Source organism: Plectropomus leopardus, chromosome 8 (genome assembly GCF_026936395.1).
Source record: "Plectropomus leopardus strain MGB_pleo_1.0 chromosome 8, ASM2693639v1, whole genome shotgun sequence".
NCBI classification, from domain to species: domain Eukaryota; kingdom Metazoa; phylum Chordata; class Actinopteri; order Perciformes; family Serranidae; genus Plectropomus; species Plectropomus leopardus.
In genome coordinates this window covers 15932531-15954717 of record NC_142183.1, presented here as the reverse complement: position 1 = coordinate 15954717, position 22187 = coordinate 15932531, and the positions used below count along the sequence as shown (strand labels likewise).

General features: G+C 38.0%; 1 protein-coding gene across 1 annotated transcript; it reads right to left on the bottom strand.

The window, feature by feature from the left end:
• Positions 1–659: 659 nt before the first annotated feature.
• On the bottom strand, positions 660–20954 carry LOC121948240 (uncharacterized). Its single transcript, XM_042493583.2, has 16 exons — positions 20537–20954; positions 19946–20054; positions 17485–17698; positions 17069–17211; positions 14508–14682; positions 14306–14361; positions 11169–11359; positions 10958–11068; positions 10682–10807; positions 7288–7386; positions 7041–7199; positions 4787–5423; positions 2764–2827; positions 1629–1807; positions 1448–1536; positions 660–1345 (listed from the first exon to the last, which is right to left on the bottom strand). The coding sequence occupies exons 1-16, from the start codon at positions 20723–20725 to the stop codon at positions 1247–1249; spliced, it is 2640 nt and encodes an 879-aa protein (XP_042349517.2). The 5' UTR covers positions 20726–20954; the 3' UTR covers positions 660–1246.
• Positions 20955–22187: the final 1233 nt, after the last annotated feature.

The window sequence follows — 22187 nt, the reverse complement described above, 5'->3', positions numbered from 1 at the left end:
ATCCTGCATTGAAAATGATACTTTTAAGTTTGTAAGTACAATCAGGAAAATTATAATATATATATATATATATATATATATATATATTTAAAAACAAGCAGGTCTTGATATTTGTGAAGCTGGAATTGTTAAATTTATTTGCATGAAAAATGGCTTAAACAATAATCAAAATAGTTACAATCAATTGACTAATAATCTAGTCTCAGCTGCACTTGTATTTAATTTGTAAGGTAACTCGCAACTAAAGTTATCAAATAATTGTGGAGCACAATATTTCCCTCCGTAGTGTAGTGAAGTAGAAAGCAGTGTGAATGCAAAGCTGTATTTCAAGTACCTAAAATTTGTATCTAATTTATTTAATTGCAGATAATGTAGAAGAAACGTGAAAGTGCCTACACACATACTATAAAGAAATTTATTTTTATTAAAGTAATTATTCACATACATCTCACACTTCACATTCAGGATTTCCCTCTTGTGGATGAACTTTTTTAGCTCGTCTCAAATATCTTTAACTCAAATATTGCTTCAGAGCAAATAAGCTGCTGGCATTAGGAGCCGGTTTACATTTCATATTACTATATACAATTGTATCTTTTACAGTCTAAACTCACTTAAATGCATGAAGCAAGAAATATAACCAAAAAAGACCCCAAATGTTTTATTAAAATATTTTATTTGAAATAAATTCAGGTTATTTACAATGATGTTATTTCACGTTTTCTTTAATAGTGATACTGTCCTGACACAGGTGACTGGTATTGTGAAATATTCTATTAAAGAAAACTTAAGGCCAAAATGAAAATCAGAGAAGAAAACACTAACCATACAGAAGTGCTCAAAAGTGACACAAAATATTTTAGAAATTTTAAATTATTTTCCATCAAAACGTGGAGGGTGAAATACAAATCCTAAATACCAAATATTGTTTACTTTCTCCTCAGAGTTTTAAAATAAGAGTGCAATATGCACAGCCGGCTCCCATAAAGAATGTTCCCCGATTTCACTCACATTAAGGTCAGGGGTTAATCACATACAAAGTTTAATTTTACAAAATTTAAAAACAAAGGAAATAAACAAAGTGTTCACAGTAATTTTGAGGTAAAAACGTCAGCAAGGAATGTTTGACAGCGATACAGAAATGGTCGCAAATATTTTAAGGCATTTTAAGAAGTTCAATAAATAATCTGATAGTCTAAAAAATGTCCAAAAAGTACCACTAAAAACACAGTCAAGGATTCACATATCAGTTGGTTGAGTTGGTCACTTTCTGTAGAGCAGCGGCGCTCACGTTTAGGAAGTGCTCATTGGGAAAAAACTCCCTCAATAGGAATGAGAGGAGCATCTGTTATGAGGAATAAAATAAAATCAGAACAATGTTTGTTCATCGAATGGAATAAAACATGAAAACTGGATGGTGACAGAAAGTAAACACTGAAATACTCACATATACCAGTGTTTTGTTTTCTTCACTGTCCTGGAAAAGATTAAAAACAGACTCCATGTCTGTCTTCTTCAGGATAAGGTAGTTTGAATCTAAGGAGAAAACATAAAATTACATTTTAGATGGACTATCAAAAGCCAAAACAACTGGGTGTATCCTTCTGGTGCAGAGAGGCGTTCCCTACATCTGGCATTGATGAGGTCGTGCGCTCGGTCCCTGGTCTCGCTCTTCTCCTCGTCGGAGCGAGGAGGAGGAGGTTCTGCTGGCTGAAAACCAGGCCACTGTTTCTCACGCAGGGTGTCAATGTACGATGCCATCTGCACCTCTGATGGGTTCATCTTGTTGAGGAAAGAGTTGACTTTTCTGGAAAAGAATAGACAATGCGCTATAAAACTCTGTCAGCCAGAGACACTCAACTTGTTTTGCCCCAGAGGCCACTTTTGCAAAAAAAAGGAGGCCAGTTAATAAATAAACATTAATAGTTATCAGCATATATGTTTTTTAAATTACTTGTTTTCACCCTTTTGACATTTGCTGTCCTGCCTAGAGGCAAATCCAATCATTACAGCTTTTTTTTTTTAATTTTTTTTTTTTAGAACTTCTATTTTGAATTAATGCTGTGCTATGCACTCTGCCAACCAATTTACATCCTAGGTGCATAAAGCAAACTACCAGTGTGAATATTTTTTTTTGTGAATTGTACCTCCTTTCCATCAGAATTAACTAGTATATTCTGTTTTTTAAACTCATGAAATCCTGCTAAAATAGGCTAACTCTAGGGTAACTCCTTTACCATTGACAGTACAGTAGACCAGTGTACAGAGCTCTGCAATAGACGAGTATGCCTTTCTGTGTTTTACTGGTGTGTCACGTTTAATGTCAAAGACAGGCTGGAGAACAGGTGAGTAAACAGTAGAAAGCAGCATGGAGGCCAGTGAAAATGTTTCGGTGGCAACTTATAAAAAAAGTATCTGCACTTATTTAGTCTCTCTTTTTAACATGATGCAGACTAAATTCAGAACAATGTTTGAGTTCTGCTCGGGTGGAGACGGACGGTATTTTGTGGCGGTGTGTGCAGTGACATGCTGATCAAAGCCAGAGGTGATAAAAACACATGACCACTGGAGAGTTATTTGACTCAGGAGTGAATGCCGATTGTAACCTTTCCAATAACATACAAAAGCTAGATGTTAGAGACTGTTATTGGGTTTTTTTGTGCAGTGGGAAAGGGGCTTTAGAGAATGTTTGGTCAGATCTGGCACCTGAGCTGTAAGTTGAGTATCGCCGACATAAAGCTTGGAAGTCAGCATCAAACTTACTTTTTCAAGATTGGCATAACAGGTTTCAACATGGCATCAAATATGTTCAGGAGGATGGAGTTCCCTGTTGAGACAGACAGAGAAAATTAGATTTTTCTTCAAGAAAACATCCTACAAAGAATCATATCAGTGTTTCTGCATGTTTTATCTTATTTGGCCAAGAGCCAGAAAGTAAATGTGCAAGCATAAAAATAAAGCTAAAAAGGCTGCAAATCTCTGCAGCTGCAGAGTTGGGGGTTAATGTGTTTTTCCTCATTCAAATCAAGGATGAAGGGTGTCTCCCTCTCTTGCCCTCTACATCTGAGGCATATTTATTGTCTATATAGATAAAATTGTGTTGACCTGTCTTGTAAATTTTCTGTAATTTTGGCACTATTAAAACAGAGTCATTTGATTCAATGTCAGCATTAAAATGTTGATTTATGCAGGTTTAACATGACTAACAATCTAAATAGCTTTAGAAAATCATTGGCAAGCACTTTCTTCTTACCTTTCAGTTAGCCACTGGTTTTTGCTTATTTTAATTTTTTAAATATCCTACAACCAGTATGATCAGGCATCTACGTAAGAGAAACAGTGCATCAAGTTATTAAATCAACCTTATTCTTAGCCGTTTGGCTGCCAGCTGTCAAAGGTGGATTCTTGTCACAAGCACATGAACGCACCACCCAAAAGACTTGTTATAACAATCCGTACTATCAACTCAAAACACCACATGGTGATTAAGAAAGCAGATTAAAGGTTCACTGCAAGGGATTAGCTTTGACAGGCGAGTGTCATGTCTCTACAGGTTGGTTTTCTCATAGTACTTAAATGTGCTAAAACAACTGGCTGTCTAGACTTTAGGAAAACGCATTAATCAATCTTAAAAGCTGCAGTATGCTTTAAAACAAAGGGCCACGACATAGAAAAACATTGACAGGATCCTGAAGCTTTTATAGAGTAACTTCAGTATTTTAAACCCGGACCCTATTTTCCTATTTTTTGTGTCTAAATGACTAATGGAGACAAAAAAAAGAAGTTAAAATTTGTTCAGTATTGCATGAGATCACTGCAGGCAGCAATGTAACCACTCTGGGCATGTTTGCACTGTCAATTCAAATCCTCTTTAAGTGCTTGTTTTTGCCGCTAACAGGCTACGGTTATTATTTAGGTGTCTGACAACATTATGGAGAAGATCCTACAGACCTTTTTGTTGAAAAGTAAGATTTCATTAAACACATTTTATTTAACCGTTAATAGCCCTGGAGCGACCTCTTGCTCACTGGGTAGATTTCACACCTAATATAGGTTTAGTCTTTTTTCGGCCTGGGTTCAATTTTGACCAGCAGGCCTTTGCTGCATGTCCCACCTTTCCTATCTATCAAAACTGTACTATAAATAAAGGGACAAAAATGTCCAAAAATGAATCTTTAAAAAACATGAGCCCAAAAATCACCATCACTATTTCAGCAGACTCCATTAACATAAACACAAATTTTAACATAATAAACACAATAAAATAATTTTAAAAAGTTCTCAAATTACATTCAAAAACCCAAAGCAAAATAAAAATAAAACTAAAAAAAATACTGGTTCATCAGTCCACTGCTCCAACAATATACAATTCTGGTTTGGTTGAAGTAAACCCTTAATTCACCCAAATGGCTTTAGCAATTTTGTGGATGTTTCCGTTTAAATAGAAGGGATCTTACTCTTTTACAAAGGTCTATTCTTATACGAATGCTCTCCAAAATGTTGTCAGACACTTGCAACAAGAATCTGAACCTGTCAGTGGCAAATATTAGCACTTTTTTTGTGTGTGTTTTGTGTTGTTTACATTGAGGGTGCATATTGCCCCAAGTAGTTACATTGCGGCCTGGTTTGCGGCCGCCAGCTGCAGCCCTCTCGCTCAATACTGGAACAATTCCAAAAATTGTTATTAGTCACTTTGACACAAAAACATGAGAAAACAGGGCCCAGGTTGAGGAATACAGAAGTTACCATTAAAATCTGTGAATGATAGTTTAAATGCTGAACAAACCAGAGATTTCTTTCAGCAGATCAAATATGGCTTTGGTCGCCTCCAGCTGTTCCCAGTTGACCTGGCTCCTCTGACACTGGGAGTCCTCCCCTCTTGGTGAAGTACCCTGGTCCTTGACTTTAGCTTTGTTCGCTCCAATTGACATCTTGAAACTTATTTTCTCCTTTTTATGTGACCTTGCACTGAAGTGAAGCCACGACGGGCCTTCTGAGCACTCCTCATGCACACCTCCATTTTGGCTGCAGTGTGGCGTAGAGTCTAAATCAGGCGGGTCTTCGTCACCGGTGGTTTTTGTAGACACCAGAGACTCCTGTGACCTGGATCGGGTCAATCCTTTGAGAATCATTTTAAAGTGAGAGGTTAAAGGATTTTCAGAGTCCTCCGTTTTCTCTTGGGAGCAGTTTTCATTTGAAGACTCAGAGTTAACAGCAGACTGCAGTTCCTTTTCTGTTTCTGCCTCCTCAGGCAGGTCTGAAGGGGTATCATATTGGGAGATAACAATAGTTGGGATTGCAGCACCAGAATCATCACTGCCCTTCTCAGTCGAGGCACCGGAGTTCTCTGAAGGCAGAGCTGTCGATTCTGGATGTTGAGATGCGATGATTTCTTTTGGGGCTTCAGTCTGAGGGCTCGAGCTCTGCAGAGAAAAACAAAGCAATCAGGCTGTGACAGCTGACCTTGAGGCGCTGGCCTTCATAGTAAGACTCTTTTTAACATAGCTCCCTAAAATAACAGGCACCACTGGTGATTTTCACATGACTTATTTTCAGGAACATTTCCGCCTTGTACCTTTTTAAACATGCCATGGCAATCCCAGAATAGATAGGACGAGGGAGAGGAAGACGAAGAAGAGTTTATTTGTAGGCCAACGAGGGTGTTAACATTTCCAATGGGATTTTTCCATTGGAGTTTGGATCATTGCAGAAAATAAGCTCTGAGGTAAACAAACGTCTATGACACTAACAGGGTTTGTTCAGCGCGATAATATTGAACACCACTTTTATGATTTTTTGAAGCCTAAATGCAATCATCAGAAGTAAAAAGCTGTTAGGCTATTAACAAACTACACAACTGTCGCATGACTTCGACGTCATCACCACAATGAGGCTGTAAAGTGAGTTCGATGTGATGATGTACTGCCTTTTTAAATTCTTCAAAATTCACCATCGGGGTATTTATTGTGAGGTTTTATGTCATAGAACAAAGATTTAAAGTCTCTTGAGCTTGCATTAATCCCAGATTTATTTTAGGCATCTAATAAAAAAAAAAACATTCAAAAGACCCACTGACTTTAAGAGAAGGCAACCAGGCTGAAGTGCTGAACACATTTCCAGGTTTTAGGACTCATTCCTGCACCACTCTATAGATGCAAACCCCAATTCAATTTTGTACACAGCAGAAGACATCTCTTAATATTTTTAGGAAAATGGTACGTGAGGAGCAATTTTTGTCTGGTACCACTATTTTTGTAATTTATATTTTAGCTGCCAGTCATTCTTGAAAAAATGAGCTTGTTTGGAAACAAAATTATCTGTATTGCTTTATTAAGTCACTTGTCAAAGCATTGGTGCAAATTAAAAACTGTGAACAAGATTAATAGGCTATAAATTATTAGCTGAGTCTTGGCTGACACGAAAACGTAAATGGCCCTCCGATGTTTGGTTTGTCTGTTCTGGGCTCATTCGAAGGTAATGAAACAACAATAATTCTTTCTAGGTGATTATACACCAAAGAAAACATACTCATTATATTCTTTTCCATTTCTGCCAATATATCCCCCTAAATCCTACACACTGGACCTTTAAGTCCAACTGTGCAAAAACACAAGCGGTCAGACCATCAGACAACAGTCATGCCAACAGTTTATTTTTATATAAGTTATTTAAACCACTTTGTTTAGAGTAAAAACCAAAAGTGAGTGATTTTAGTAATACTCCCTCACTGCACAGAAAACTGTGTACACAACCATGGGAAGTAGGTCAGTGCTGAACCAGAGTGTGTAAACTATGAAGGATGTTTACACTGGACAGTTTGAGTAATGATTTTACCATTCGTCTTTGTTCTTTCTCCTGGGAGTTTGATTAAACCCCCTCTGATCGTCCCACTGCGCTCTTGTTCCATCAGACAACAGATTTCAAAAACTACCTCAGCAATTACAGCCATAGAAAAGCCAAAAGCACAAAAGTAAGCCCCAGGTTGAAATGAACCACAATCATCTTTTAAGATGTCGACTTAAAGAAAAGCAGATTCCTACCTCCTCTTCCTCGTGACCTGGAGTCAGGAAGTAAGCCAGGCCGCTCAGGAGGCCCCACACGCCTCTGTAATGTTCCTCCTCATTCAGCAGTTTGTCAAGTGGGCAGAGGAACTGGAAAACCGGTTGAGTGTGGCCGATCAGATTATCAGAAACTAACTCCTAGAGAGGAAAATAAAACGCTGAGTCATGAGGATTGTGATAGAAGTGTATTTCTGTCAGCACATCGGATTTTTATTTTTTCTTTCACCTGCAGGAAGCGCTCCATTGATATTCTCGCTTCTTCTTGGACCTCGTCATTGATCTCTGACTCCTCCAGCACCAGGATCGGGGGCAGGCTGGTAGAGTCCTGAGAAAAAGTAAAAAATAATACGTGTTTGACAAGAAAGCTTCAAGAATTAAAAGCACTTGGTCGACCACAGTGTTTTCGACATCAAAAATTTTAAAACCGTATAACCACAAATTCAGTAAGTTGAATTCCAGACTTGTGAAAAAATAGATGTGGTTTGTTTTCACAACAATGCTTCCCTCTGGCTCATGGTGAATGCTGACAGTTAGCAGTAAATAAAACTCTCATCTCTGAAGTCAAAAAGATAAATTTCTTCTTACAGTCAACAAACGTCATGATGTCTATTTGTTGAAAATCATCTGTTAAATTGTGCTGTAGAGATTCCTAACATTGGACACCAAAAGTAAATTTGTAATTTTAAAGTGCTGTTCTCCCATCTCTCTCAACACTGACTGTTTAAAGTAGAGATTGCAATTTAAGATTTAATTTTAAGCAATTTAATTGCAATCCCTACTTTAGATTTTTTATATGTAACAGCAGCTGTTTGAATGCACATATGGGACATATTGAATATACTTAGACACTAAAAGCAAGGTGATATTTTCTGATTTTTAAGATATAATTTTAAGAAACTGTCATAGTGAAAAGACCACACCACCATATCCGTAACAAAAGGTTAATTTTTTTTACATACAATCAGAACAGTGAGATCTGCATTTGTAACTATTATACTCCTTGTAATATCCAACATCATAGAAATATTTTTTGTGTAGTCTGAGCAAAGGAATTAACATTTGCCTATATCGCAAATAAATAAATAAATAAATAAAAGTGCTTGCAGTAAACAAATTAAGAGGAAACTTTTTAAACACTTGAAAATTGATAGTGTTTTTGAGAATCGATAGTATCAAAAAACATACTCAAGTGAATCAATACTTTCTTTTTTTGGTTGTTTTTAAGACCATTTTTGCTTTTATTGAGAGGACAGGAGAGGGGGGATGACATACAGCAAAGGGCCACGGGTGAAAACTGCAGAGGCCTCAGCCTATTTGAGGTGCACAGGTGAGCTAGAGGTTTCTTTGAGATTAAAACTCTTCACTTTCCTTCTTTAATACCAACATGTCCAAATTGACACTAAAACTGTTTTTTTTTTACATTGTACCTCCAACACACTGACTTCTATTGAACTGTGTTTGCCCTGTCGTTGCTCTGATTATTGCCTTGATTACTTCTGTGCTTTCTGTCTGCTGGTTCAGATCTAAGAGAAGTAGGTTCGTGACAGAAAGTATGAAGCACTGATTCAAACATTAAATTGTTGGATGAAACTCCAGCTGGCACCCCAAAAACATATAGGCAATCTGCTGTAGCTGTAATTGTTGCTCCTGTTTATACCCGTCCTGAAAAGATTCCTTCCTAATGAGAGTCAATGTATGAGATAGAGGCGAAGCTCACAGACCTTGTTTTCTGTAAAAATAAATTCAGAAGCTCAGCTGGAGAAAATATGAGGCCTCGGCTGTCTCTTTTAGAAAAATCAAACGGGTGTCTTCCATACCTATTCTTTTTTTGTGCAAATGTTTTGTATTTGTGAGAGGATGTTATCTCTTTTTGGCCAGTACGGAGAGGAAGAATGATTAAAGCGACCGACACTGTTTCACTGTGAGTATTAATTTAAAATAAGTGAAAGCTATTCTTTATATAGACATTTGATCGGAGGACACACTTTGCCTGCTCATTCATTCCCACCCTCCCACACTCATCCTGACAAGTATTTGTCCAATCTGTTCTCCAGGCAGAGACACGCTGAAACAAGGACTGTATTTAGTCCCTAAAATGTTCTTAAATATTACTAATAGAATTTACAACTTTGTCATCATACAGGGATAATCTCCACTGCGTGTCATGATAGTTTCGTCACTAGTTTGCAACTCAAGCCAATGATTGAAATGTGTTCTATTCATTGAGATTATCAGTAGTCCTCTGCTTACTAATACAACTCAGTTTGGTCAAAGGCAGGTGATGCAAAGCCAATAACAACTGGGCATGACGTTGCTTTTTCCACTTTAAGAAATGTTTTTTAAACAAATATGAAAAAGTTGATCCACAGCTGAAAGCTTTGGTATGCAACAGGCCCTTCGTAATTAAGGCCTTTACTTCAGGGCTATTACAATTTACATAGAGGCTGGATTTTAAAATTGGAAATGTGGAAGGGCCAGACATTTTCAGTAGCCTATTAAAACCCCCTTTTTTCTGATTTTAGTATGAAACATTTTAAATAAATACAAAGAAGTGCAGTAAAAAAAATAGCAATGTGTATCATTTCACTTTTCAAATAAAAATCTGTACCTGTGGGAGCATATCTGACGCAGGCACATCTCAAAGTACAGAAACAGAATAAAAAAAGGTATCAGTGCACAGAACCACAAACTTCATTTTGTTTTCTATAAAGGCAAAAAAAAAAACAGGGTTTGGTAAAAGACAAATGCAGCTTTTTTTTCCCCTGTTCAACACCAGGCCAGATGTTTTGAACTACTGTGTGCAGTGGTTGGGACTGGGTCACGTGAGGAAATGTTTTGTGAGTGACATGATTGGCAGCGTCACCGTATATCCTGCATGATCAGTACTGCACATGTGCAACTCAACAGAGATGAGAGAAGACGCAAGATGGCTCACTTTTTAACTATTTCCAGGCACTATGTGTTGTTTACATATTTTGTCACATTTTCCTATGCTGGGCCACTTCGAGGTTGCTTCTGGGCAGTATGTGGCTCACGGCTGCCGATTGAATAGACCTGCTTTACTTCATATTTCAACACAGCAAACTAGGTTTGCTTTTACTTACAGTTTGCAGACTTAACACTGAGTTGCCAGTTTATTAGGTACACTTAACTAGCATTCAAAAAGTACGCAGTTAAAACAATCAAAAAGCGAATCGAACAATAGCCAAGCATCAGGGAGAAGAAAACACTGAGTTTGTCAAACGTATGTATGACTGTTAAAAAAACAAACAAACACACAATACAGGCAGACGAAGAGTTCCCGATGCAATATTTAAAGGAAATGATCTGCTCAAATTCATCTAAATTACTTGTTTTACACAAATTTCTTAAAGTTATTACATTTTCTTTCAGGGTTAACTGCAGTTTATAATTTCTTCTGTACTGTCCTTAATATGTATTAAATATAATATCAAAATCTATAAAATATGCCATTCGGTCAGGGGTTGTCAGTTTACACAATGTTAGAAAAGGGTTCCCTTAAGGAAAAAGGTTTGGAACCGATGAGTTAAAAGAAGCAAATGATACATATAATATTTTTTTTAAAACACACAAAACATGGTTTTCCATCTGCCTTTTACCTGCCATCTGTTGCGGAAGTATATAACGTCCATGTAGGACTTCCTGATGTCCCACTGCAGGTTTTCGGGGCTGCCCTTCTCCTCCAGGTGAACGGTGAAGATTAGCTCCCCATCCTGCCAGTTGGCCTAAAACACAGTCAACAGACAACACAGTCAACTCCTACTCAAATCTCCAGCTCAAACATTAACATACCGTCCAAGGACAAGCTTTTACAGAGCCTCGACAGACAGATAACAAGCCTCCAGGACACACTGTCACTGATATTTATAACTCACACGAGGGATGCTGACAGCCCAGCGGCCGACGCGCCACATCTCATACGACAGCTTGAATTCCATCATGTCCTCTTGGACGCTTGTCAAGTAGTTCTCCAGATCACTGTCCTCCTAATGGTGTTGAGCCAAAAAAAGCGACAATGAATCCGTCATGTTTCACAAATTGTCATCTTCAGTTGAAGACGTTTCATTATTTCTGCAGCCGACTCACCCTGTCAGAGTCCTGCTGGCTGTGAACGGAGCCCTCTCTGCTGCTGACATCGTCCTCGTTGGACACGTCTCCCTGGATTGCCATGATCCGCAGCACCAGCTCCTGCTCCATCTTTTTCATCTTCTTCTTCTTGGCCTTTTTAGACTTCACCTTGTCCATAAGTTTGGACCATCCCTCTTTTAACTTGTTAGCTGAAAATGACAACACATACAAAAGGTCAGAGAAAATCCCACAACTTGTGTCATCAGTTTTTTACTTTTTTTGCTTTACGGTCTTTTAGACCCATTTTCTTTGTTGTATACACCAAAGCGCTACTGCCTATTTCAGTGGCCCTGAGGGTCAAAACACTACAGCATTTTAAAAAAAACACTTCAACATTTGTTTTGTTTTCTTAAATGTTGCTTTGTTTTGTGAAATGTCGGTTTGTTTTGTGAAATGCCGGTTTGTTTTCTGCAATGTTGCTTTGTTTTGTGAAGTTATTTTGTTTTCTGGCTCTCTGAAATGTTGTTTTTAAACATTGCTTTGTTTTGTAAAATGTTATTTTGTTTTCTGAAACGTTGTTTTTCGTTTTGTGAAATATTGTAGTGTTTGTGAAATGCTGTCCCTGTCTAGGAAAATGTAGTGTTTTGGGAAATGTTTTTTATTGGGAAATGTAGTGTTTCAAACCTCATGGCCACCGTAGAGTATTGTACATTGTGAGAATAGCAACGCATTCTTGACCTTCACCTTTTATAACAATGAATGAATTCTGTATGTTTTTCTGCACTGTTATGAAGTGTAGCCACGTTTGAGCACCACTATAGCTGGAAATAAAGTGAGAACTAAAATTACCACTGTGTGGTTGTATGCCTCCACCAACCAGAACAATTACCATTTACATCCATGTCTGCCCAGAATATGCAGCCACAACAGCAGACAATGCTTCAAATATTGATGTTGCTTCAAAGAAGCTACAACATGGATGTTTCACAAACAACTTCCCCCCGGCACCACAGAAGATCTAAAAAATCACCACTGTTTTAAGATGGACGCCCAAGATTAGCATCACCAATTATCTGATCAACGGTCTCCCCTTCTGTCCCTGAAGGACGACCAGAGTTGTCATAGTTTTTCATTTTTCAATAGTTTTTATTTTTATTTCATTTGTTAATTTTGGTATTTAGTTCAGTTTAGTTAAAGTTAGTGCACTAGAATAAACAAAGGGCTCTGGTTTAAACTGATTAGTTAGTTTCCATAGTGACTTTGCTAATTTCAGTTTAGTCGTTATTATATAAAAATGTTTAGTTTAGTTAGCTTTTATTAGTTTCAGCAGTAGTTTTCTTTTTAAAAAAATATTATTACAATATGGGGGGCTTTTGTCAGGGGTAAGCTTTTAGAAGTTCAGAATAGCTATCACTACAATACAAACACTTTGTGAAGGCAGTTGACTCACAGTCATGCAGAAATCGCTGTGTCCTCCTCAGTCCCAAAAGATGCATCCTCACGCCTGTTGTGTTAACAAATTTGACCAAATTCACAAAGACTAAACACATTTCCTGATATATATTTGAAATTTATATTAGTTTTGTAAGTGCACAATATCGTTTCAGTTAGGTTTTGTTTTTTCACTTTCTGTTAAATAATATATTTTTTCACACCTAGTTTCAGTTTTTAGTTTAGTTTTAGTAAACTATTATAATCTTAGTTATGGCATTGAATAATGGCTAGGAAAGTGTTTTTGCAGAACATTATGATATCACAGAAAAGTTGACCTTTGACCTTTGACCTTTTGGATATAAAATATCATTTTATTCTATTACACATTTGTTTGAAATTTGTTCACAATTACTGTATGAATTCTTCAGTTATGGCAAAAAAACATAGACTGTATAAAATACTGGGCGTAGCTACCATGAAGTCACCCACTGGTGCGTGGACTCCCGCTTTGATGCCTTGAGTTCGGCAATTCAGTCACTTCAACCTTTGTTTTTTGGAGCCAGAGGATGCTGTATTTGGACGAGAGGTTGGAGCTGTGGAGGAGCGAGCGAGCACCTCGCAGACAGCGGCTAACTCACGTGGCCTAACCCTTTATTATGCATAACTTTGAACCATAATAAAATGTAAATGGGTGACTTTGAAAAAAAATGTAACCACTGAGCAGATGTCATGAATGTTGAAATTAGCTATAAAGACCAAAACCGTTGCTTGTACCAAGCTGTAAACATGTTTATTTCTGCTGTAAAGTTGGGCATTTTATCATGGGATGTTATGGGGATTTACTATGTTTTGAAGCCACCCTCAAATGGCCATTAGAGGAACTGTTTTCGCCACTTAGTTTTTCAGCCTCTGCGATTGCTGTTGCCAAACACGTTTTGTCAAGTCACAGCGACCTTTGACAACCAAAATCTAATCGGTTCATCCTTGAGGTCACGTTCACGAGGATGAGACTTAAGGACAGACGAACTAAAAACATAACTTGCGTCGTGTCGTCAGAGGCATAAAAAAATCACCAGATATAATCAACATTTCATTAGGCATGTAAGCAACGTAAGCATGATTAGTAATCAAAGTTACACTGTAATAATCAATGTGATGGCCTACTAATGAATAAACATCCCATCAGATTTAAACGATTCTTACCAACAGATTGTTGGGGTTTTTTTTCTCAGAATAATGATCATTACAGAAAATACACATATTTGTCACATCACAGGCTTCATTACCATGGCATCATCAATTCTTATTGAGTCGTTATTGTTAGATTGTTTGCAATACAAAGAGATAGAGGTTGCATGAAGACAACAGAAATTATTTGGCATTCAGCTTGCTGTTTGTGTAATTAGCTGTCTGGACCGACAAACAAAAGAAACAGGGGATTAATTATGCACTGGAAGGGAGGCTGGTAACGAAAATTATAATGTCACGTAGCTGACAACACATTGCTATTCATCAAACTGTTGTACGAGACATTATGCAAGCACAGGCCTCTATTCTCTAAACACCCACAAATGACTCCATCTGCGTTCCTCAAGTCTCCATTATCCTCATCTGAAATGTTTTCACACTCAAAGCTGAGAACCGGGTCAGAATCACGTCCTGCAGGTTAAAGAGTTTTGAATACCATAAGGCTTTAATTATAACAACAATTCAAAACACACCTTTTCTTTTGGCCTTGATCCTCTTTCTGGTCGAAATCTCTGCCTCCTCTGAGCTCCTAGAAATAAATAAAAAAAAACAGCCACCAAACAAAACCAGGTCAGCTCCAATTTCAAACACAGAAGGTGGCTCTTACAGCCGCTGCTTAGAGGCCAACTGTGACTAGGTCAGGCCAGCAGGGTGCAAAAGATGACAACCACTCACACTTCACTGCCTTCGCCCTCGCCTTCGCCCTCCTGTGAAGCCAGAGAGGTTTGATCGAGGTCTGATCCACACAGCTCCTCCACAGAGCCTTTGGGGGTAACGCTGTCCAGCTGGCTCACCACCAGCTGGTTCAGGTTGTCGGGGTCCGACAGCCATGTCACCAACAGACCCAACCCTGAGGAAAACAGCCAACACACTCATTCTAAACTCTGTTTGTCAGGATAGAGACACACACTAAAATCAGGAGGCACAACATTCAAAGCTGACAATTTTATTGGATAATAACGAGTCATATATGAGTTCTCTTAATTTAGCTGCGCAGTCAGTTATAATAGCCTCCTCAATCAAACCTTAAAAGGCATAGTTTAACAATTTCCCAAATTTGCTTTCTTGACCCGAGTTAGCTGCAGCAAGTTAGCATTGCATTGAATTATAGGGGACCTATAATGATCATTTTCAGGTTCATATGTGCATGTTGGGTTTCTACTGGGATATATTTACATGTTTTAATGTTAAAACAAAAATTGAAAAACTTCATTTTTGCTGGAACACCTGTACTCATCATCTTGCTGATATGCTCCATTTTAGTGCCTGTCTTCTTAACCACCCTCCCAAAAAAGCCCAGCCTGCTCTGATTGGTCAGCGTTTCGGGGTTTTCTGCATCTCAGCATCTCTGTACCTTCACTTACACTAGACGTTATACTGTAGCCAGATTACCAAAAACATCAGAAACAGAGTATTCAGAGAGGTCTGAAGCCTGCGGGTATTTGCTCAAAGGGATTACTTTTACAAACGTTCATATGGCCCTAAAAATAAAATCTCTGAGTTTTTCACACCAAACTTCATTTACAATTTTAATCAATTTTCTTTCCCTCTTAAGAACAAACTACAAATGACAAAAGAAATTATGCAAAACAAGTTTTGCTTTTATTTCAGCGATATAAATTAGCAAAGGCAAACTGAAACATGTAGAGGGCTTCAAGTCAATATTGCATATTGTACCAATCTGCAGTTGAAACAGTAGAATATTGAAAATGACCAATTCTGAAATTATACAATTGTCATTCAACATTAGTTCCATGTTAACAAATAATGTTAATGGTTGTGTTAAAATCACTGGCCCACAGGTCTGTTGTAGGAATAAAACTCCTCCAGCTCTCTCGCCATCTTTCCACATGTACAGTTGTACAGATATGGCAGGGCAACTTTCGCGTAATACTTGCGGCTTGTAAAACATACATCGGGTCAATAGTTTTCATCATGTGGATAAACCCTGGCTTTTCCACTGCATATATGGACACTGTATCTTTTGCAATATGCAGCACGACTGCATCAGTAACAGCTTTGCACCAGGTCATTTTAGCTGGTGTTTGTGGGTTGACGCGGTCTTTGCGACGCGGTGCACCTCAGAGTGAGACATATTTGTCCCACTTAGCTGCATGCCTCTGTTTGAGGTGTTGAAATGAATTGGTTGTGCTGCTACCGTTAGTTTCAACAATGGTTTGTTTGAGATCTGACGCTGCAAAACTGAACCAGTTCCGAACGAGCTTGTGCTTTTTGTGGGAACATAGTCTTCATTGTTATTAACCCTTACTGTCATGTTGTCGTGTGTGCGTATGTATATCTCTGGATGGGGAGCACGAGGGGAGGGCGCAGCCCACTGTGACCTACACATGACCAAAGGGAGTGGCCGAGGAGAAAAACTAGATCTGTATTTTGAAAAATTATCCTAAACCACAAATTCGAATTAATCGATAAAATCAATTTATCGCCCAGCCATACATCACTGCAACACTAAGAGCATGATAGGTCCCCTTTAAGACTGGAAACAGTTTGTCTCTGTCCAGAGGTAACAAAATGCACCTACCAGGACATCTAAAGCACAATAATTTACACATTGCATCTCGACTGTTTAATAAAAGTTTTGTCTCTCTGTGCAGGAGAGCCAATACTTGTATTTCTTAAAATGTCATATTGCTACTCTAAATCAGCCCTCTTTAACATTTCTTTTGACTTTCATGTCATGTGTAGTTGAGAGTAAGCGGTAAAATTCATCAAAAATATTCGGCAAAATCAGAACTGCCATTTTCACTGTCAAAGCGAAGCCCTGTATAATTTGCCAACTCTTCCAAATCATTGCAAACACTCAATTATACATCTATGGACAAAACTATTTGGGCAGAAACGAGCCGTCTCTTGCTGCAAAGATGAAAACATGCAGATAATTTAACCGCAGCTGTAAAAATCACTTATTGTAAGTGAGATACATGCATAATTGCAAAAACCGAGCACACAGCAAGACTCCCTCGAGATAAGACTTTTTATCTGTTACTAAAAAAAAAAGAAAAAAAAAAAAAAAAGACAAAACCCTAAAGGGAGTTGGCAAATCATTACGGAAATGTGCCTTCCTTTTATGCAGCCCAAAATTCACGTCCTAAGCTCCACAATGCCACTGACAATAAGGGATTACATACAATTCACACTTGTAAAAGAAGTTCTGGGAGGCTTAGGCCTTATGTAAGAGTGTATTCCTGCAGAGAGAGAATTTAATGCTTTCTTACCCTTTAAGGCGACTATCTCATTTAAGGCACAGCGGTTGACTTCTTGGCCCCAGAGAGATTCAGGAAAAAGGTTACGTACCAGAGCATCAGAAAACTCTCTGAGAACCGCAATCTCCTCGGCTCTGGAACTAAACAAGAGCTCCCTGAAAGAGAAAGAAAGGTGATTATAACAGTACTGGATTATAGATGTTTATCATCACACATCTCTGATAAATCGCTTGATCTAAATCTTAATCTGATGTACTCCATTCAACATAAAAACAACCATTAGGATGTCACTGCAGGTATGATCCAATAAAAATGAGGTAAATTATTCATAGGTGATAAAGAATATGGAGGTATTTACAGAGTTCAGACACATTACTGAGTAACTGAGGCAGCATGAATTCTTAGAAAAAGTCGGTGTAAAGTCTCACCTGTCAGACTGCTTCGCATTATGCAAGTGCTGGGTTAAAATGCGAATGGAGCCCACAACCGCCTGGCAAACATCAAAGTCTTTGGCCCTCTCAATGATCCGGTCGATTACAAAGTCAAACTCCCTGCTGAGCACCTGGTGCAGAGGCTGGTGCTCGCGTACCTCGGGAACGCTGTACCAAGGCAGGACCAGCTGGGCGTAGGCGCACTCGAACACTGAGGAAAGCAGTCACAAAGGAAAATTCACAGTAACACTAAACTCCCACGCTCTCCTGCTGAACATCAAACTAGAACACTGCAGAGACTTTAAAGCTTGTTAAATTCAAGCTCTGTTTTTTTTGGGGGGGGGGTTGCCTTACTCTTTGGTCCAGAGCTCCTGTCCAAACTATTCAATTTAAAACTCAGCACAAATATCCATGACAGGATTTCTCTCTGAACTTGATGAAGACGGGTCCCTCCGGAGAGCATGTTTTATTTACAGCAACATAACGTTATTTATATATCATATAGAGAAAAGCTGAGAAAACCAGCTAAAAGCGCTGATGCGAGGCTTTCACACAGTATCTTGTTTATGTCTGTAGACCATCGGAGTTGCTTTTTAAACGGTGAATTATTCATATTTTCATTGATTTACAGGCATACATAGACTTTCAATCAAAAAGGCACAAAAACGAGTTGAAAAAGAGATCCCTTTAGATTTAAATAGACATTATTATATATTTATGTGTTACATTTTTCAGTCATATTTGGGTTTAGAAATAGTGGAAACATATTTTTTACAACCTAAAACTGCTCTATAGTAATATATTGAGTTATTTGGAATAAAGATTTTCACATTTGGGTTCCTGGCAGCTTTATACATTGAGGGTAACTTCAGTATTTTCTTATGTCTTTGGGTCGAAGTAACTATTGGGAATAACAGTTTTTTAAATTGGTCCAGTACTGACTGAGACCGCTGCAGCTGGCAGTGGCGTACAGGTTACAATGCTATGTTTAGAGGCAATTGTGCATTGTCAGCATACGTCCAAGTGCGTGTCTTTGCCACTGACAGGCTCAGACTGTTATAAGGGTCTGAGGACATTATGGAAAGGATCCCTGAAGAGACACGCTTTTTTATTAAAGAGTAAGATCCTTTTTGTGTAAACAGAGACAGCCCTGAAATTGCTATTGGAAAACCCACAAGACTACATTTCAATAAACAAGTATTTAATCATTGTAAAACACCCGTCATTCAAAAGAAACAAGATAAAATTCATAAAAACTGTCTTGCTTCATCTTTCCACTGTTGCAACTCTGGTTTGGTTGAAATTAACTCTTACTCAACCCAATGAGGAGTGAAAATCTATCGGTGCTTAAATCATTGTTTATTTGAATGGGGTTTTGTGGGATTGCTAATAGTGATGTTGAGGCTGTTTCTGGTTGAAAAAAAAAGGGATCCTCCTTTTTAGCACAATGGTCTACCTCTTTAGGGATCCTTTCCATAATGTTGTCAGGCACATATTACTTTTTTGGCACTTTGATCACCACAAGCTGAGTGCCATCTAGTTTCATTATGTTCAAGAGGAAACAGACATCTCTACGGCTGATATCTAATGCTTGGCAACTCACACCAAAACAATCTAATAATTACGTACAGGTAAGAGAAAAATATGTATTTTTGATTTTTGGGTGAAGTGTCCCTTTAAACTGACAATATGAGAAGAAAGATTTTAGCTGAGTTTTTAGCTGAGAATGGCATGTATGTGGGGTATGAATAGTTTTAAAGATGCAAAAACACAAAGGAATGCATAGCAGGCAAAAATGAACCATAATCAACCTGGACTCCGGAGAGATAACAGCTCATTATCTTGAATATGCGTGCTATATTTAGCACTGAAAAAAACAATTCCTGTCAAGGCCAAATAATTGCAAAAAGCTTATTTCACCTTCTCAATTCCACGGTTTTTCAATGGATTTCAAGGTCTAACCTGAGCCATGAGAATTTGAATGTAGATAACATGATGAACATGTTTAAAGCAACTTTTTCTTACAAAGAAACTGAGCTCACAGTTCAGTCTTAAAGCCTAACACAAACCAATTAAAGTAACCACAATATACACAAAGTCAACAAAACTGATACTGAAACATGATATCGTATTTCCTGTTCAAAACATCACAGACTTTCGTGACCTATCCATTGAGATGGTATGTTTTTCACATTTTCTATCTTTCCTAAAAGCCCCTCCTCACTTCATGTAACATGAGCTCCAGCTGCAGCTGTGTCTATGCAAAACTGTCCTTTTCAACTGTTTCAAGTCAAAACAAACTTAAAATGTGCTGCCAAAACACCCTGAAGTCAAGAACAGAACCTTGATTTGTTTTATTTTTTTCTTTGACATTGGCTTATATCTCCACGCAAGTGTTTCTGGACTGCAAAGTCAAAATGTGTACGTCACTTAAAAGTACATTTTCTACATGCCTCACCTTGTTGTAGAGAAGTCTTTACATGTGGATACTCAGACTCCAATGGCTCAGCCTGCTCTCTGCTCTCTGCATCTGTCAAGCCACCAAATAACTTTCCCTCGGCAGTTTCCTGGAACACACAAAAACTATAAGCAAACTATAAAACAATAAGATTGAGAGCAGAGTAAAAGCCTTTAACATCAGATGCTGAACTCTGGGTGACAGTGAGGGATGTGATGGGTAAAAACAAGTTCTCCAGGCCGCAGTACTAAAAAAAAATGCACCTCAGGCTATAAGTGCTAACACTTCAATATTTGACTTTTACAAACACTGGGGTATTTGTGTAACATGACCTGTTAATACAACAAACAAGTTAAATTGCTGACCTATTTTTAGGCATTATTACATTAACAATACTAATGTTAAATAGACGTATCTCGCTTATTAAGCCACAAAGCGCCTTTTAAAGAGGTTTCTCATAATGCATCTCAAGCGCACATGCTTAATATTTCACCAACTAAAACATGACTCGGTGCGATCATGCAACAGTGCTCGTAAAAACTCTTTCTGCAACAAAAGCCAAAGTAAAAGGATGCAATTTATGTTTAATACCTGGAGTGAATTTTCCTTTGTCTCTTCATCAGTTTGGGTGCTGCTCTCTCGCCCACTGTTCCCGAATAAAAGCGGAGTAGTAAAACAAAAGAGAAAGCACAAAACGTACTGTGTCACCGTGCGACCGCAGTCTGAAAAATACCACACCAAGCCGAGGGTTATGGCGATGGAGAGGCGCCATAGATACATCTTCTTTTCTTACAAGACGCTCGTCTCTCACACATTAAGCCGACGTGTGATGAACATATCCGGAGCTGGTTCGTTCACCCACATCTTTAGTTCACACCGAGAACAAGCGTCAAAGCTGTTTCCTCGAAAAACAAACTCAAACCGCGGAAAAAAGCAACTTTATTCAGCTGGTGAAAGCGGAGCTGTGATTGGCTGCGGGAAGTCCCCGCGTGCCTGTTGTTGATTGTAACAGGATGCCATCTACAGGTTACAGCTTTACCTGACAGGAGGAAGCAGGAGGAGGTCTATTTTAACTGTGACAGCAGTATTTTCATTGTCTGCTACTATTTACGTCTTTTCCACTACATATCAGAGGGAAACGATGTACTTTTTACTCCAAAATGACACATATTGTTACTAGTTACTCTTTTTTTTAAACATACATATGATGTAGTAGGGGAGAGCGGGGTCAGCTGGGACCATAGACTGTATATAAAGGTGGACAACACGACATTTTACCCAAGGTGCAACTTTTCTGAAGCTTTGACAATAAGTAATATATATAATAGCTACGTAAAAGCAAAAATATGTTTCCAGCTAAGTGTTATTGATGCTATTCGGGGAAATGTACATTCACCCTAAGTTTCATCGGCAATACAATATGTTCAGAATTAATTTTTGGTTATTAGCATTACTGCACATATTCTACTTTGAACTTTAGCACATTTCATCCCCTCTGTTTCAAACATTGCATATTTTTCTATCTTCAATTTATGACTCTAAACTTTTGTAGTACTCATTTTTTATCTGTTTCCTCTTTCTATGTTTCTTATAATGCACCAAAATACCAAGACAGATTTCTTCTATGTGAAAACAACAGTGTATATAAAGATTGTATTTAAGATCTTTATTTATCTATTATCTGTCTATTGTTATCTATCTATCTATCTATCTATCTATCTATCTATCTATCTATCTATCTATCTATGTATCTATTTCTAAGATCTTTGTATACAGTCCATGAAACTTGTCAGTCAACCTGAATCTGATTTAAGGCAGCAGTAAATAACACACCACAAGGTGGCACTAACAATGCTTTAAAACTAATGTAAATACAGAGCAGTGCTGAAGACCAGACAGCGCTAGATTTTTAAGACATGATGGTTTGATCCGAAAATCATCGATCTAACTCTATCAGTCAAATCACAGAAAGATAAGAAATACTCTGTTGGGCGTAAATTCAACAACATCCAGCACAGAAAAGCCAACTGCAGTCATCTGTGATAATGAATGGATATGATATGATGATTAATATACACACCAGGAATGACAGTAGATAAGCTCAACACTTACTGGATACGATATTGATGCCCGAGGCGAAACCCGCACACTATAGACAGCCTTTTAGTGGTATTAAAAGACTCATATGATGCTCTCAACATCATAAATAATAAAACTATTAAGCTAAATTGCTGATGCACAA

Bases quoted from the DNA above. Each gene is read 5' to 3' on its own strand.
- LOC121948240 (XM_042493583.2), bottom strand. From the start codon at position 20,725: ATGTATCTATGGCGCCTCTCCATCGCCATAACCCTCGGCTTGGTGTGG. The intron at 17,699-19,945 runs GTGAGGCATGTA...TGCTTTCCTCAG, and splicing joins AAAGACTTCTCTACAACAAG to TGTTCGAGTGCGCCTACGCC. The intron at 11,360-14,305 runs GTGTGTTTTGAA...TGTCATTTTCAG, and splicing joins GATCAAGGCCAAAAGAAAAG to CTAACAAGTTAAAAGAGGGA.